The sequence below is a fragment of the Hemiscyllium ocellatum genome, chromosome 42, assembly GCF_020745735.1.
Source record: "Hemiscyllium ocellatum isolate sHemOce1 chromosome 42, sHemOce1.pat.X.cur, whole genome shotgun sequence".
NCBI lineage: Eukaryota > Metazoa > Chordata > Chondrichthyes > Orectolobiformes > Hemiscylliidae > Hemiscyllium > Hemiscyllium ocellatum.
In genome coordinates this window covers 16,083,506-16,101,833 of record NC_083442.1, presented here as the reverse complement: position 1 = coordinate 16,101,833, position 18,328 = coordinate 16,083,506, and the positions used below count along the sequence as shown (strand labels likewise).

At 47.6% G+C, this 18,328-nt stretch overlaps 1 protein-coding gene across 1 annotated transcript in view; it reads left to right on the top strand.

Annotated features, from left to right (window-relative positions):
• Positions 1-17,769, top strand: part of slc28a1 (solute carrier family 28 member 1) — a 49,073-nt gene extending 31,304 nt beyond the window's left edge. Inside the window, exons 13-17 of the mRNA XM_060853664.1 lie at positions 5,114-5,311; positions 9,131-9,212; positions 12,625-12,723; positions 14,611-14,722; positions 17,604-17,769. Coding sequence (XP_060709647.1) covers positions 5,114-5,311; positions 9,131-9,212; positions 12,625-12,723; positions 14,611-14,722; positions 17,604-17,724 — 612 coding nt within the window. The 3' untranslated portion in view covers positions 17,725-17,769. The remainder of the gene's footprint in view (positions 1-5,113; positions 5,312-9,130; positions 9,213-12,624; positions 12,724-14,610; positions 14,723-17,603) is intronic.
• The last annotated feature ends 559 nt before the right edge of the window (positions 17,770-18,328 follow it).

Genomic DNA, 18,328 nt, shown 5'->3' with positions numbered 1-18,328 from the left:
GGAGGTGACAAGCAGGAAAGGGAAAGGGGAACCAACAGGTGTGAAATATTTGGAAAAGATGTTGGTCAAGTATTGCACATAAGGCTTCTTAATAAGAACTTATGGTGTTGAGGCAAGTGTAGTCGCAATGATTGGCTGACTCAAGGAGAGTCAAGAGTGTGAGTTAAAGGGGCATTTTCTGAATAGCACCTTGTATCTAGTGGAATGCCATGGGGATCAGTGCTGGGTCCACGATTATTTACAATCTGTATTAATGACATGGATGAGCAAAGGGAATGTGCTATAGTTGAATTTGCAGTTGACACAAAAATAGATGGGAGGGCTGGTGTTGAGGACAATGCAGGTTAAGTGTGCGGGCTAAAACTTACAGATGGAATATAATGTGGGAAAATGTGAGGTATTTGCATTTTATCAGCAAGAGCAGAAGAGCCAAATATTATTTAGAGAAAGAATAAGCATGAATCAGAAAAATCATCCAAGTTCAGGGAAGGCAAACAAAATGTTGACTTTTACTTCGAAAGGAATAGAATATTAAAATATGGAGGTTTTGCTAAGACTATACAAGGCACTAGTTAGACAACACCGAGAATACTGTGAAGAGTTTTGGTCCTCTTATCTAAGGAAAGTTAGACTGTCATTGGAGGCAGTCCAGAGAAGGTTCATTAGGCAGATACTGGTGGACTGCCTTTTGAGGAGAGAGTGAGTATGTTGTACCTCTAATTGTTGAAGTCCAGAAGGATCAGAGAAAATGTTACTGAAACATAAAGGATTTTTAGGGTGTTTGTCAAGGTTCTTGTGGAAAGTCCTGGGGGGAGTGCCGAAGACCAGAGTGCATAATCGCAGAACAAGGGGCTACCCATTGAAGATTGGAGTGAGGAGCAATTTCCTCTCCCAGACCATAATGAATCACTTTACCCAGAGGGCAGTAAAGGATTGGTCATTAAGTATATTCAAGGCTGAGATAATCAGTGTTTTAATCAATTAGGGCATCAAGGGCTGTAGGGAAAAGGCAGGAAAGTTGAGCTGAGGATTACTAGATCAGCCATGATCTCATTGAATGATGGAGCAGATGCAGTGGGCCAACTGGCTTAATTCTGCTTCCAAGTCTTATGGACTCACCTCAGAATTCTTCATTTGAATAACAGTCTGCTTTTTTTTATTAGTTTTCCTGTCAAAGCAAACAGCTTCACATTTTCCCACCTTCTTGCCCACTCACTTCATTCAACTGTATCAACAAACTACTCTTTTCATCCTCACATGTTGATCTGTCTTCAATGTTATTCAACTCAACTCCTCCTTTTGTTATGAGGAAGGATCATTTGACTTAAAACGTTAACTCGATTTCTCTCCACAGATGCTGCCAGACCTGCTGAGCTTCTCCAGCAACCTCTACTAATAATTTTACTCCCTTTGGTTCCAATTTCCACACTCTAGTCACTCTCAGGATGGAGAGATCTCTCCTGACTTCCCAATCCGACTTATTGTTGACTCTTGGCATTATGGTTCCCAGATTTATCTCCCTCACAGTGAGACCACCTCAATGCCAATCTTATCAAATACCACCACCTCAATGCCACTTGCCATCCTGATTTGGGAAAATATTGTCATTCCTTAACTGCTGCTGGGTCAAAATCCTGGAATTCCCTAGCTAACATCATTGTGGGTCTACAGCACATAGACTCCAGCGGTACAAGAAGACAGCTCATCCCCTCCTCAATGGCAACTAGAGACGGGCAATAAATACTGGCTAAGCCAGCGATGCCCATGTCCCATGAACGAACATTGAATGAAAGTCTTTCATGATCTTCAACACCTCTTCAGGTTTCTCTTCTCTTGAGAAATGAATGCTTTCCAAGAGAGCAGTGACTCCTCAGGAGGTCTCATGACTCAGCGGGTTATGTCCTTGTCTCTGAGCCTGACCCTCCATGTTCAAAACCAAGATCAGAAGTTGCTGGAAAGGCTCAGCAGGTCTGGCAGCATCTCTGGAGAGAAATCAGAGTTAACGTTTTGGATCTTAGTGACCCTTCTTCAGAATGCCTCCAGGTACAATGCCCACTTCAGGTTTCTCTGCCAATCAGGTTAACACGTCAAGGGCAGTTCTCACTATCAATAGCTTTAGGCTACAACATGCGCATACAAGTGTACGTTGCCATAGCAACCTATGGGGTTGATTGGAAGGAGAGCTGGGTTGTTGCTGGGAAGGGTGAGGTTTGATCATAGGGCTGGATTCACCCATTGTGGTGGAGATTGGACCTGTTTCACCTGGCTCATCATTCCTTCTTTAAAGTTCTGCAGATGCTGGAGATCAGAAGTAATCACGCAAAGATGAGCTGGTCTGGGAGATGAGAGGGGAACAGAGTTAATGAGAACTTATGTGGCAAAATGTACTTTTAAGAGGGATTTTCCTGCCCTGTTTCTGTTGAAGAGAGTTCATAGAGTCATACAGCATGGCAACAGACCCTTCAGTCCAACCAGTCTATGCTGACCAGGTCTCCCAAAATAAATTAGTCCCATTTGCCTGCATTCGGCCTATTTCCCTCTAAACCTTTCTATTCATGTACCTGTCCAAATGTCTTTTAAGTGTTGTAACTGTACTTGTATCTGCTGCTTTCTCTAGCAACTCATTCCATATACAAACCACCCTCTGGGTGGAAGTTAGCCCTTAGGTCTCTTTTGAATTTCTCCCTTCTCACCTTAACCTGTGCCCTCTAGTTTTGGATTCCCCTACCCTGGGGAAATGACCTTGACTATTCACCCTATTAATGTCCCTCATGATTTCATAAACCTCTATAAGATCACCCCTCAACCTCCTACGCTCCAGTGAAAACAGTCCCAGCCTCTCCTTATAACTTAAACCCTTCAGTCCCTTAAGATGTTCCAAAAGTTTTCTTATTTAGAACAGAGGACGGTATAGCACAGTACAGGCCCTTCGGCCTTTGATGCTGTGCTGACCTTTGATCTTACTCTAAGGTCAAACTAACCTACATACCCTTCATTGTACTATTCTCCATGTGCCTATCCAAAAGTCACTCACATGTCCCTAATGTCTCTGACTCTACTGCCACTGCTGGCAGTGCATTCCACACACCAACCACTCTCTGTGTTAAGAACCGACCTCTGACATCTCCCCAAAACCCTCCTCCAATCACCTTAAAATTATGCCCCCATGTGATAACCATTTCCACCTGAGAAAAAGTCTCTGGTTATCCACTCTATCTCTGCCCCTCATCATCTTGTACACCTCCATCAAATAACCTCTCATCCTCTTCGCTCCAATCCGAAAAGTCCGAGTTCCCTCAGCCTATCTTCATAAAACATGGCTCCATTCCAGGCAGTACCCTGGTAAATCTCCTCTGCACCCTCCCGAAAGCTTCCACATCTTTTGTATAATGAGGCAACCAGATCTGGACACAATATTCCAAGTGTGGCCTAACCATGGCTTAGTAAAGCTGCAGCCTAACCTCGCAGCTCTGAAACTCAATTCCCCTGCTAATGAAAGCCAACACACCACCTGCCACTTCTCAGCCCAGCTCTGCATCCTGTCAATGTCCCGCTGCAACCTGCAACAGCCCTCCACACTATCCACAACTCCACCAACCTTATGTCATCAACAAACTTACTAACGCACTCTTCCACTTCCTAGTCCTAGTCAAAGAGCAGAGGTTCCAGAACAGATCCCTGCGGAATACCACTAGTCACCGAGCTCCAGGCTGAATACTTTCCATCTACCATCACCCTCTGTCTTCTATCGTTCAGCCAATTCTGTATCGAGACAACCAGGTTTCCCTGTATCCCATGCCTCCTTACTTTCTGAATGAGCCTACTAGGAGGAAGCTTATCAAAAGCCTTGTTAAAATCTATTTCATTACTAATAGATTGGTGTTGTAAACCTGGTGCCAAGGTGCCTGCTCCATGGAAAGCAGAGTAAATAGCTGTGAGTTTTTAAAAAAAAAGTTAAACAAATGAAGCCTGAGTGGGTGGAGTCAGGCTCCCACAGAACAGGGTTTTAGTTTCATTTTGCTTTCAGTTGTTGAAATTGGGTTATTGAAGTTGAAGCTGCTAGATACAGCTCTCTCTCCCTCTCTTTCTCTCTGCTGCTTGATTCATTCTGTCCATGTTCCTACTCCTGGAGATAAGAAGTGAGGGAGATGTGTTTTGCTGAATTTGCCTTTGCTGAGGGTGTGTTTATGGGGTAAAAAGTGAGGACTGCAGATGCTGGAGATCAGAGCTGAAAATGTGTGGCTGGTTAAAGCGCAGCAAGTTAGGCAGCATCCAAGGAACAGGAGATTCGACGTTTCGGGCCAGAGCCCAAATATCAGGATGAAGGGCTCTGGCCCGAAACGTCGAATCTCCTGTTCCTTGGATGCTGCCTGACCTGCTGTGCTTTAACCAGCAACACATTTTCAGCTGTGTTTATGGGGTGCTGCTTTAATGAAACAGTTGATGAGTAAGAGTTAAATAATATATTATTTTGTTAAGTATTTTGATAGAGTTAAAATTATGCCAATTTTTCTTTTTTTGTTGCTTGTTTATTAACTGTAGTGTTAGAATAAAGTGTGTTTTGTTTAAAGCCAAGTTGCTTGACCAACAGGTGGCTCAGTGGTTAGCATTGCTGCCTCACAGCACCAGGGCCTCAGGTTCAATCCCAATCTTGGGCGACTGTCTGTGTGGAGTTTGTACATTCTCCCCGTGTCTGCGTGGGGTTCCTCCTAAAGTCCAAAGGTGCATAGGTTAGGTGAAGTAGCCATGCTAAATTATCCATCGTGTTCGAAGCATTAGTCCGAGGGAAATGGGTCTGGGTGGGAGATGGTCAGCGTGGACTAGTTGGGCCGAAGGGCCTGTTTCCATACTGTAGGGAATCTAATCTAACAGGAACACAGCACTTTGGCGCTTGCCTTGATAAGATAAAAGGTTGGGTCTGGGCTATCTCCTTGATATAGAGTTATATAAACGTTGATATATATGTTATGAGTGGACTTGGTCTAGTCCATAGCAGACAATTTGGATTCCAACACTGTGGAGGGTGATGACCTCATTGTACCCTGCAGAGACTGTGGTACTGTTGAAAGCTGACTGCCATTGGCAAATGCTCTGATCGATGTTGTATTTACAGGTTATCTGTTCCTTTGTCTTCATGCCCATCGCCTTCATGATGGGAGTGGACTGGAACGATTCCTTCCTCGTTGCTGAACTGATTGGGATCAAGCTGTTCCTCAACGAGTTTGTGGCCTACCAGAAACTTTCTGAGTACCAGAAAAACCGCTTGAATGGTGTCGAAGAGTTCATCAACGGCAAGAAGCAGTGGATTTCCGTGAGTATGTGCAGGATCAGCAAGAGCTAAAGGTTTAATCTCAAAGGAGAGACTCGATAGGCTGGAGCTTTCTTTCCCTGGATTGTCGGATGCTGAGGGGTGACTTTATAAAGGTTTAGAATAAATAGACAAGTCTCTTGCCTGGGGTGGGAGAGTTTAGAATTAGAGGGCATTGGTTTAAGATGAGAGGAGAAAGATGTAAAAGAGACCTAAGGGGCAATGTTTTCACACAGAGGGTAGTGCGTGTATGGAATTAGCTGCCAGAGGAAGTGGTAGAGGCTGATACCATTACAGCATTTAAAAGGCACCTGGGTGGGTATATGAATAGGAAGGGTTTAGAGGGATATGGGCTGAGTGCTGGCAAATGGGACTAGTTTATTTTGAGAACCTGGTCAGCACAGACGTGTTGGATCGAAGGGTCTGTTTCTGTGCTGTATGACTCTATGACTGGGGCAGCCCCAAAAAGCTCACCCTTCCCCTCATTGGTTCAAATCCAAAGGTGGTGCCAATTCAATGTTCCATCCAATTCCAATTTGTCTTGGTTTAGAAACCGACTAGCAGCTCACCACGACAGGTTTGAGGAGGATCTGAGTTTCTGGATCCTAGGTGGAATGGCAGAAAGGGATTAACTGCACAGGAATAACTCCCCAGTGCATTCCAACAGCAGGACAAGCTCAACGTGGATCTGGTGTCCTGTGCATAGAGCTGGCCAGGTACAGTATGGGTGTGGGGCCAGAAGGATGGGTGGATTGGATTAGGCGTGCTGTTGGATCCCAGAGTGTCCGAACGAGGGGCCCGCTGTCTGGAAGGTACACAACTCTGGCCCAGAGCCTTTTGGCAGGAGGGGCACGGCCTCATTTCAGTTTCCATCCCTTTCACTTCCTCATATTCTCCTGCGTGCCTCCCTCAGTGAAGCCCCCTGACCTCTCTCCATTGTCTGCTGCCTGTCATCTCTCAGTAAGCACAGAGCTAGGTCCTCTCTGGTGAGACCACCCCCTGTCACCCCTCCCCCAGTGTATTAGCAAAGTTGCCCCTTCCCACCCCACCCCCCCAAAACCAATGGGATAATTCAGCCCAGTTCACAGCTAAGTTCAATCCATCTGGTGAATCAGCTCAGAGCAAATCAATAAGTTTGGCTGGATTTGTACATGGGGGATTTATACATGGGGGATTTGTACATGGGGGATTTGTACATGGGGGATTTATACATGGCGGATTTGTACATGGGGGATTTATACATGGGGGACTTGTACATGGGGGATTTGTACATGGGGGATTTGTACATGGGGGACTTGTACGTGGGGAATTTATACATGGGGGATTTGTACATGGGGGACTTGTACATGGGGGACTTGTACATGGGGGATTTGTACATGGGGGATTTATACATGGGGGACTTGTACATGGGGTACTTGTACATGGGGGACTTGTACATGGGGGATTTGTACATGGGGGATTTGTACATGGGGGACTTGTACATGGGGGATTTGTACATGGGGGATTTGTACATGGGGGACTTGTACATGGGGAATTATACATGGGGGATTTGTACATGGGGGATTTGTACATGGGGGACTTGTACATGGGGGATTTATACATGGGGGAATTATACATGGGGGACTTGTACATGGGGGACTTGTACATGGGGGATTTGTACATGGGGAATTATACATGGGGGATTTGTACATGGGGGATTTGTACATGGGGAATTATACATGGGGGATTTGTACATGGGGGATTTGTACATGGGGAATTATACATGGGGGATTTGTACATGGCTGCCTGGGATACTGTGGCCTATCTCCCTAACATCAGCCAGCCTCAGGCTCTGCTGATTTCACATCCAGTCAGGCCAAGAAACAATCTCACAGGTCACAAATTGATGGATTGGCCTTGTTTCCATTGGAGTTTACACGTGTGAGGGGTGACCTGATTAAAGGACAGATGATCCGAAATGGTCTTGACAAAGAAAAGGATGTTTCCCCCTGTGGATGAGTCCAGTATCTCCAAAACCAAAGGATTAAAGTTCGGCTCGTCCTTCTGAATCTGGGAGGAGAGTTTCGTTCTCTCAGAGGGCTTTGCAATTTTGATGCTCTGCCTCAGACAGCATTGGAGTCTGGTGATGAAATATTTTTAAGAAGGATGTGAATAGATTCCTATTGGGTGGCTCAGTGGTTGGCACTGCTGCCTCACAGCACCAGGGACCCGGGTTCGATTCCAGCCTTGGGCAACTCACTGTGTGGAGTTTGCACGTTCTCCCCGTGTCTGTGTGGGTTTCCTGCGGGTGCTCTGATTTCCTCCCACAGCCCAAAGATGTGCAGGTCAGGTGAATTGGCCATGCTAAATTGCCCGTAGAGTTAGGTGCATTAGTTAGGGGGAATGGGTGTGGGTGGGTTACTCTTCGGAGGGTCGGCGTGGACTAGTCGGGCCGAAGGGCCTGTTTCCACACTGTAGGGAATCTTTTCAGCAAATAACTGTCAATGCACAATTCCAAACACAATCAGCTCAGCCACGATCATATTGAATGGTGGAGCAGGCTTGAGGGGTCGAATGGTTTAGTTCCAGCTTTATTTAGATTTATACAGCACGGAACAGACCCTTTCATCCAACTCATCCATGCCGACCAGACATCCCAATTTGACCTATTCCCATTTGCCAGCATTTGGTCCATATCCTTCTAAACCCTTCCTATTCTATACCCATCCAGATGCTTTTTAAATGTTGCAATTGTACCAGCCTCCACCACTTCCTCTGGCAGCTCATTCCATACACGCACCACCCTCTGCTTGAACAAATTGCTCCTTGGGTCCCTTTTATATCTTTCCCCTCTCACCCTAAACCTACGCCTTCTACTTTTGGACTCCCCCACCCCAGGGAAAAGACTTTGTCTACTCAGCCTATCCATGCCCCTCATGATTTTATAAACTCCCATAAGGTCACCCCTCAGCCTCTGATGCTCCAGGGAAAAACAGCCCCAGCCTATTCAGCCTCTCCCTCTTACTCAAATCTTCCAGCCCTGGCAACATCCTTGTAAATCTTTTCTAAACCCTCTCAAGTTTCACAGAAGGGAGATCACAATTGTACACAGTATTCTAAAGTGGGCAGAAGTGGGTACTGCAGATGCTGGAGATTAGATTCAAGATTAGTGCGGTGCTGGAAAGCACTGCAGGTCAGGCAGCATCCGAGGAGCAGGAAAATCGACGTTTCAGGCAAAAGCCCTTCATCAAAAATTCTAAAGTGGCCTAACTATCTAAGTTAAAAATCACACAACACCAGGTTATAGTCCAACAGGTTTATTGGAAGCACACTAGCTTTCGGAATGGCGCTCCTTCACCAGATGGTTGGACCTTCATCACCTGAAGGAGCGCCGCTCTGAAATTGTGCTTCCAATTAAACCTGTTGGACTATAACCTGGTGTTGTGTGATTTTTAACTTTGTACACTCCAGTCCAACACCGGCATCTCCAAATCATGACTAACCATCTAAAGAGGCCAAACCAATGCCTTGTACAGCCACAACATAACCTCCCAATTCCTATACCCAATGCACCAACCAAAAAAGGCAACAGTAGCAAATACCATCTAACCGTCCTATCTACCTGCAACTCCACTTCCAAGCTATGAACCTACACTCCAAGGTCTCTTTGTCCAGCAACACTCCCCAGGACCTTTACCATTAACTGTATAAATCCTGCCCTGATTTGTCTTTCCAAAATGCAACACCTCACATTTATCTAAATTAAACTTCATCTGTTTGTAAATTAGAGTCTTCACGAGAAGAGTGTGGAAAAGGTTTACGTTTTTGGTTTTGTCCCTGCAGGTCAGAGCAGAGACGTTATCTACGTACGCACTTTGTGGATTTGCAAACTTTTCATCAATCGGGATAATGTTGGGAGGACTCTGTGAGTAACACAAACAGCATCAGACATTTACAGTCAATGTCGAAGAAGCCTTTCAGTGAGGCCTTTTAATCTCCTACAGTCTTCAAGTCTTTTCAAACCATATCAGTTACCCGCTGTGTTTGGGTTTCTATTGGCCATTGTGGGGTCTATTCGTCTCCACTTTTCACCCAATGCCATCTTCTTTGAGACTGTCTGCAGATTGCATTAACCCAATGAAGGTGAACGCACTTGATCAGAGTAACACAGTTTGGGATGTGTGCAGGTTGTGAACAATCCTTATAAGTTCAGTCTCCTAACCTTCTGTCTTGCTGTGTATTTGCGAGGATAGAGTTAGACCTTTGTTCATCTCGCGATCCACATCGCACAGAGACAATCCCTGCTCGGTTTCACTGCATAAGGTTCAGAGGGGACTCTGCTGGATCTGTCCACACGGTCCTCCCTTGGGGACAGCTTCAGAGCACTGTGCCAGCTGAGAGCACCTTCCTTCAAAGTCACACAGTTGTTGGAGTGCAGAGAGAGGCCATTTGACCCATCCTTCTGTGCTAGCTCTCCAAAGGAGGAGTGGACTCAGTGCCGTTCTCCTGCTTTCTCCCCGTTGCCCTGCACGTTCATGTCTTTCCGATAATGTGTCTCCCGAAGGCCCCGCTGAATGTATCTCGGACACGCTCTCGTGCAGTATGTCCCAGACCTGAACCACTCCCTGTGAGAGAGGGCCCTTTTCTCAGGTCGCGTTTGCTCCTTTAGCTGGGAGAGTCCTACACACCAAGCCAGGCCCAACCCAGGACATTGGGCACCCTCTCTGTGTGGGGAGCATTGGGGGGGGGGGGAGGTGTAGTGGTTTCAGGTGTCATGGTGAAACTTCCTTCATAACGGTGAAGTGACATCAGTCACTATTTGTCAAGCCATTTGGGGTATAAGAACATGCAGCTGTTTAATGTCGATGTTCATCACACCTGATGAACTTATATCATAAAATGCAAGTCGCACCAGCACTGAACATAAACAACGTGCATTTATATAGTCTCTTTCACATCCATGAAATGCATCACAATTGACGAAGCACTTCTTTTGAGTGTACCCACTGACATCCTGTGGACGATTGCAATGGTCAGTTTGCGTACGGCAAGATCCCAAATTGGGATTGGCTGTTGGGGAGATGGATTGAATGATAAGGGCTGGCCAAAACATGAGGCATTGGGGGAGTGGTGTGGTGCGGCTGGGGGGGCTCTCTGCTCCTCTATGTGCAATGTCATTGGACTCCCTTAGGCCAAAGGAATCTCAGTTGAACATCCCAATCAAAGGACAGTATCTATGGCAGGGTAGAAGAGCCTCAGCACTGCATGGAAGGCATCAGCTGAGGCCACACACTCTTGCCCCCTAGAGTTGGGTTTGAGTTGAGATCTCCTGACACGCATAGAGGTGAGGCCGACATGCTCAATACTGAACATCGCGGGCGGTGCTCTGAGCAGACTACATCACGTGCCTCCTCTGACTCTATCACCTTAAAGCTGAACAAAAACCACCCTACCTTAGCCCCAACCATCCGTATGTGCTGGAGGTCTCCTCCCTCTAATTCAGAAGGTTCAAGCCCCACTTCATAAACAGGAGACTCAGGAGTGGGCGGCATGGTGGCACAATGGTTAGCACTGCTGCCTCCCAGCGCCAGAGACCAGGGTTCAATTCCCACCTCGGGCAACTGTCTGTGTAGAGTTTGCACATTCTCCCTGTGTTTGCGTGGGTTTCCTCCAGGTGCTCCGGTTCCCTCCCATAGGCCAAAAACATGCAGGTTAGGTGAATTGGCCATGCTAAATTGCCAGTTGTGTTCGGTGAAAGGGTAAATCTAGCGTAATGGGTCTGTGTGGGTTATGCTTCAGAGGGTCGGTGTAGACTTGTTGAACCAAAGGACCTGTTTCCACACTGTAAGTAATCTAAAGTGCTACACTCCCAGTGATGCTGCTGTTCAGGGAAGATGTTGATCTGAGACCCTGACTTCTCTCTCGGTCATGCCTTGGTCCTGTCGAATAGGAGCAGGCCATTTGGCCCTTCAAGTCTGCTTGACCATTCAGTATGGATCATGGCTGATCCCCTATCATTATGGCAATGTTCCTGCTTTTTTTCCAAATACCCTCGATGTTTTTAAATGATCCCAGACCTCCTGGTTTAAGAGATCCACATCAGGATCCCACTTTAAATAACTGATAAATATTTCTAATGACTAAACAAAAATGAATCAACCGTGTTTATGTGGGTCACCATCAGGGCAAATTCCATCAGGCACTGTTGTTCTGTCCCACTTGGTTTTTATGTGGGTCCCGTCTGTTGGGGGGGTGTGGGGGGTGGGAGATTGTCACCTCTGGGTCTTTTCTGTAGCGGTTTGTACACTGGGTCCATCTCTGTCTGTGTTTGTACACTCGGTCTATCTGCGTCTGTGTTTGTACACTGGGTCTATCTCTGTGTGTTTGTACACTGGGTCTATCTTAGTGTGTGTTTGTACGCTGGGTCTATCACGGTGTGTTTGTACACTGGGTCTATCTCTGTGTGTTTGTACGCTGGGTTTATCACGGTGTGTTTGTACACTGGGTCTATCTCTGTGTGTTTGTACACTGGGTCTATCTCTGTGAGTTTGTAAGTTGGGTCTATCACAGTGTGTTTGTACACTGGGTCTGTCTCTGTGAGTTTGTACGTTGGGTCTATCACAGTGTGTTTGTACACTGGGTCTATCTCAGTGTGTTTGTACACTGGGTCTATCTCAGTGTATGTTTGTACACTGGGTCTATCACAGTGTGTTTGTACACTGGGTCTATCTCTGTGAGTTTGTAAGTTGGGTCTATCACAGTGTGTTTGTACACTGGGTCTATCTCTGTGAGTTTGTAAGTTGGGTCTATCTCAGTGTGTTTGTACACTGGGTCTATCTCAGTGTGTTTGTACACTAGGTCTATCTCTGTGAGTTTGTATGTTGGGTCTATCACAGTGTGTTTGTACACTGGGTCTATCTCAGTGTGTTTGAATACTGGGACTATCTCTCAGTGTGTTTGTTCACTGGGTCTATCTCAGTGTGTTCGTACACTGGGTCTATCTCAGTGTGTTTGTACACTGGATCTATTTCAGTGTGTTTGTACACTGAGTCTATCTGTCTGTGTGCTGCGCCCTTCACACTTCACATCAGCTATGATGTAGTCATGTAGACTCTCATATTACTAGCCTGGTAATGTTAGCATGGCACCACTGCCTCCTGACAGCAGCTGGGCACTTCTGCCAGGGGTCTTGACCAATGCGTATCCTTCAGTCAACATCATTATTGGTCACGACACATGAGAAAGGAAAGGTGGCTGCTTTGAAAGGCGATATATAAATGCAAACCTGTTTACCACTGAGAGTCAGCTCCCTTCTGCCTCCCTCTTTCTCTCTGCAGCTTCCATGGCTCCAATGCGTAAGAGCGAGATAGCGTCCATTGTCATGCACGCCCTGTTTACGGGATTTGTTACGTCGCTGGTGAATGCGTGTGTCGCAGGTGAGCGATGGGGATCTATTCTCTCTGGAACACATCCCTTGCCCTCCAGTGCCCCCCACTTAACCTGGCTTCAATATTGATTTGATTTATTATAGTCACGTGTACCTAGGTACAGTGAAAAGCTTTATTTTGCAAGCAGTACAGGCAGATTATACCAAAAAGCCCAGTGCCTCAGTAAAAACAATGACTACAGATGCTGGAAACCAGAGTCTAGATTAGAGTGGTGCTGGAAAAGCACAGCAGTTCAGGACGAAACGTCGATTTTCCTGCTCCTCGGATGCTGCCTGAACTGCTGTGCTTTTCCAGCACCACTGTAATCTAGACCCCAGTGGCTCAGTGGTTAGCACCGCTGCCTCACAGCGCCAGGGACCCGGGTTTGATCCCAGCCTTGGGTGACTGTCTGTGTGGAATTTGCACATTCTCCCCGTGTCTGCGTGGGTTTCCTCTGGGTGCTCCAGTTTCCTCCCACAATCCAAAGATGTGCAGGTCAGGTGAATTGGCCATGCTAAATTGTCCAGGGATGTGTAGGTTAGGTACATTAGAGAGGGGTAAATGTAGGGGAATGGGTCTGGATGGGACACTGTTCGGAGGGTCGGCATGGACTGGATGGGCCGAATGTCCTATTCCTATATCATAGGGATTTTATGACTCAAACAAGGACATACAGATCATAGATTGCTTAGACAGAGCGAGAAATATAAGGTTACAACTGCAAAGGAGACACACAAAGCAAGATCAAAATTATTTGAAATTAGAGAGAATTCAGCAATTTAACAACAGCAGGGAAGGAGCTGTTCTGGAATCTTCTGCCTAACAGAAGAGGTTGTAGGAGAGCATTCCCGGGCTGGGAGGGGTCTATGATGATGTTGGCAGCTTTTTCCCAGCGATGAGAGGTGTAAGTGGAGTCAGTGGATGGGAGGTCATGTCTTACGCCCACAGTTAAAAAAAGATTGATCCCTGAAGGTCCCTTTCCCCCTGTTGGGCCTCTCCCAGTGATTGGGTGGGTACTACATCACACAAAGCACACGGGTGCCTTGGAGGGAGAGCACAGATGAGGAACCTCAGCGATGAGGATGAGGATAGATTGAAGAGAAGTTGGGAACAGAAACAAAATCAGAAATCGCTGGAGAAACTCAGCAGGTCCGGCAGCATCTGTGGAGAGAAAAGCAGAGCTAACATTTCGGGTCCAGTGACCCTTCTTCAGAACTTGAGAAAGTTTGGGCTGTTCTTCCCAGAGAAAGAAGGATTTGACAGATGTATTCAAAATCATGAGAGGGCTGCATAGTCGAGACAGGGAGAAGTTGTTCCCGCTCATAAAAGAGAAAAGGAAGAGAGGTGCATAGATTTAAAGTGATCTGCAAAACAAAGCAAGAAAACATGAGAAAACACAGTGACACAGTGGCTCAGTGGTTAGCACTGCTGCCTCCCAGTGCCAGGAATCCAGGTTCAATTCCTGCCTCGGGCAACTGTCTGTGTGGAGTTTGCACATTCTCCCCGTGTCTGCGTGGGTTTCCTCCGGGTGCTCCAGTTTCCTCCCACAGCCCAAAGATGTGCAGGTCAGGTGCATCAGCCGTACCAAATGCATGGTTACAGCAATGGGTTGGGTCTGGGTGGGATGCCCTTCGGAGGGTGGGTGTGCACTCAATGGGCCGAATGGCCTGCTTCCACACCATTGGGAGTTTATGATGCACACACAGCGAATAGTTAGGGTGCAGAATGCACTGCCTGGAGACGTGGAGGAGGCAGGTTCAACTGAAGCATCAAGAGGATGGTTATCTGGATAGAAATGGAATATGGGGGGAAGGCAGGAGGGGATAGAACCAAAGTACGTTTTATGGACCGAATCGCCTCCTTATGTGATTGTGTGAATTACTTTCTGTGCATTAGGAATCCTCATTGTGCCCATGGAATCCATACATTGTGTGAGCTACCTCAACACCAGCACTTTCAATGTCAGCAGTGAGAATCTATTCACCTGTTGCAGAGACCTCTACAGCAGGTGAGTTCATCCTGAGATCAGCATCCAACCTGGAGCCTGGTGCTGCAGCAAATACAGCCCGTTACTGACACACACGCGTTCCACTGTCCAGTCCACCCAGCTTTCTCACACCAGGGGAAGAATCCAAGTTCGCCCCCTTTCTGACCCAACTCCCTCAAACTTGCAGGTTGCAAATTGACTTTTTGCCACCTGACTGATTGCTTTGTCAGTGCAATTATGGTTTTTTAGTTATCCCTGGGGTGGGGGGGGTGTGTGGGGGGGAGGCATCACCAGCATTTCACGCCCGTCCCTAGAGAAGGTGGGAGTGAGCAGCCTCCTTGAACCACTGCGGTCCATCTGCTGTGGGTTGACCCACAATGCCATTAGTGAGGGCTTTGACCCAGCAACAGTGAAGGTACAGCGATATATTTCCAATTCAGGGTGGTGAGTGGCTTGGAGGGGAACTTGCGGGGGGGGGGGGGGGGGGGGGTGGTGGATTTTCCCGTGTATCTGCTGTCCCTTGTCCTTCAAGATGGGTCACAAATTTGGAAGGGGTTGGTGAGTCAGTGCTTGTGTAGATGGGACACACCGTTGTGACTGAGCGTCGATGGTGGAGGGAGTGGATGTTAATGGGTGGGATGCTGGCTAATGTTGGGCTTCTTGTTGGATCTGCACTCATCCAAGCAACCGGGGAGCATCTATCTCTCCACCCCCGAGCTCCCAACCTTATTCCTAATGAAGGGCTTTTGCCTGGAATGTCGATTCTCCTGCTCCTCAGATGCTGCCTGACCTGCTGTGCTTTTCCAGCACCACACTCTCGACTCTGATCTCCAGCATCTGCAGTCCTCACTTTCACCTGGCATCCATCTCTGCCAGTTCATGACACGACAACAGCCTCAACTGGGGAGTGACTGCCCAACACCACCCGGTGATTTGCAGAGTGGGCTCTGTCTGTGTGGGGTCTAGATTAGGTAGTGCTGAAAAAGCACAGCAGGTCAGGCAGCACCCGAGGAGCAGGAAAATCGACGTTTCGGGCAAAAGCCCTTCATCAGGAATGAAGGCAGGGAGCCTCCAGGGTGGAGAGATAAATGGGAGGGGACGGGGCTGGGGAGAAGGTAGCCAAGAGTACAACAGGTGAATGGGGGTGGGGATGAAGGAGATAGGTCAGAGAGGAGGGTGGGGGAAGGTAGCAAAGAGTACAATGGGCGGATGGGGGTGGGGATGAAGATGGTAGGTCAGAGAGGAGGGTGGAGTGGATAGGTGGGAAGGGAGATTGGCAGGTAGGACAGGTCATGAGGACAGTGCTGAGCTGGAAGGTTGGAACTGGGGTAAGGTGGGGGGAGGGGAAATGAGGAAACTGGTGAAGTCCACATTGATGCCCTGGGGTTGAAGTGTTCCAAGGCGGAAGATGAGGCGTTCTTCCTCCAGGCGTCGGGTGGTGAGGGAGCGGCGGTGAAGGAGGCCCAGGACCTGCATGTCCTCGGCAGAGTGGAAGGGGGAGTTGAAATGTTGAGCCACGGGGCGGTGTGGTTGATTGGTGCGGGTGTCCCGGAGATGTTCCCTCAAGTGCTCTGCGAGAAGGCGTCCTGTCTCCCCAATGTGGAGGAGACCGCATCGGGAGCAACGGATACAATAAATGACATTGGTGGATGTGCAGGTGAAACTTTGGACGTGGAAGGCTTCTTTAGGGCCTTGGATAGAGGTGAGGGAGGAGGTGTGGGCGCAGGTTTTGCAACTCCTGTCCTGCCAATCTTCCTTCCCACCTATCCACTCCACCCTCCTCTCTGACCTATCACTGTCATTCCCACCCCCATTCACCTATTGTACTCTTTGCTACCTTCTCCCTCCCCCCACCCCCCTCCCATTTATCTCTCCACCCTGGAGGCTCCCAGCCTTCATTCCTGATGAAGGGCTTTTGCCCGAAAAGTCAATTGTCCTGCTCCTCAGATGCTGCCTGGCCTGCTATGCTTTTCCAGCACCATTCTAATCGAGACTCTGATTTCCAGCATCTGCAATCCTCGCTTTTGCCTGTCTGTGGGACCTGGCAACCTCCCTTGCCTTTCCCATGCTCCCATCTGCTCTGCAATCATCACAGACGATTGCAAGGATCCACAGCTTGTCACAGCCCCTGGGAGACCAGTTTTAAAATACAGCAAATCTGGTGGATCTCTGCCTCAAGGAACGGAGTCATGATGTTCTGTGTTGGACAGAAACAGACTCTTTGGTCCCACTCATTCATGTTAACCAGACATCCCAATCTGACCATGTGCCAGCACTTGGCCCATATCCCTCTAAACCATTCCTACTCAGATGCCTTTTAAGTGTTCAATTGTACCAGACTCCACCACTTTCTCTGGCAGCTCATTCCATACCCATACCACCCTCTGCGTGAAAAGGTTGCCCCTTAGGTCTCTCTTATATCTTTCCCCTCTCACCCTAAACCTATGCCCCTCTAGTTCTGGACTCCCCCAACATGGCTGATCACCCCATCCGAGCCCCTCATGATTCTATGTGAGGGTCACCCCTCAGCTTCCGACGCTCCAGGGAAAATGGCCCCAGCCTAATCAGTCTCTCCCTGCAGTTCAAGCCCTGCAACCCTGGCAACATCTTTGCAAAACCTTTTCTGAACCTTTTACAAGTTTCACAGCAGCTTTCCTGTAATGCTGACAAACTGTGCCAGAGGAAGCTGGTGTAAACCTCAAAGCATCGTACAACAGAAAGTAGCCCTGAGTGCAGTAGAAATGGGGGCAATCAATAGTATCACTCTATCCCCCTGAGCCTGATCACTGCCTGAAGGATAAGATCTTGCCTGTTGTGTAAAGAGCTTGGACTTTGTCCTGAGTTGTTAATGTTGTTGCTATGTCATTGTCCGTCAGACTAACCCCTCCCTTTGTTTCCACAGCGTGGTACCCAATGTGACTGGAACGATTACATTTACTGGAGAATGGTCAAGTGTCAACCAGAGTCTAACATTTTTACATAACTGTTGTGGTTTGTATAACAGCAGTGTCTGTACAGTGTGAATGATACCTTTTCCCAATCTACATGCAGAACAAACCTACGCTTATCCATGTAACAAATCATACTGTCCAGAAGTGTGGAAATGATGCCAATTAATTCTCCGAAGACCAAGGACTGGAGATGTGAGGGCTGTCACATTTACATATAGGCGCAGCAATGACCATTCATCCAGAACCGATTGATCGATATTCCCCTTTCCGTTGTGATTTAATAGCTCTGCAGGTTGCTGGTTCGTGAAGTATGCCTCTGATATTGGGCTGAGGGACTGAGGGAAGATGGAGTGTGTGTCTCACACACACACACACACAAACATACACACATATACACACACTCACACAGACACACACACGCACATATACACACACTCACACAGACACACACATACACCCATATACACACATTCACATAGACACACATACATATACGCACACTCACACTGACACACACACATACACACATATACACACTCACACAGACACACACACGCACATATACACACACTCACACAGACACACACATACACCCATATACACACATTCACATAGACACACATACATATACGCACACTCACACTGACACACACACATACACACATATACACACTCA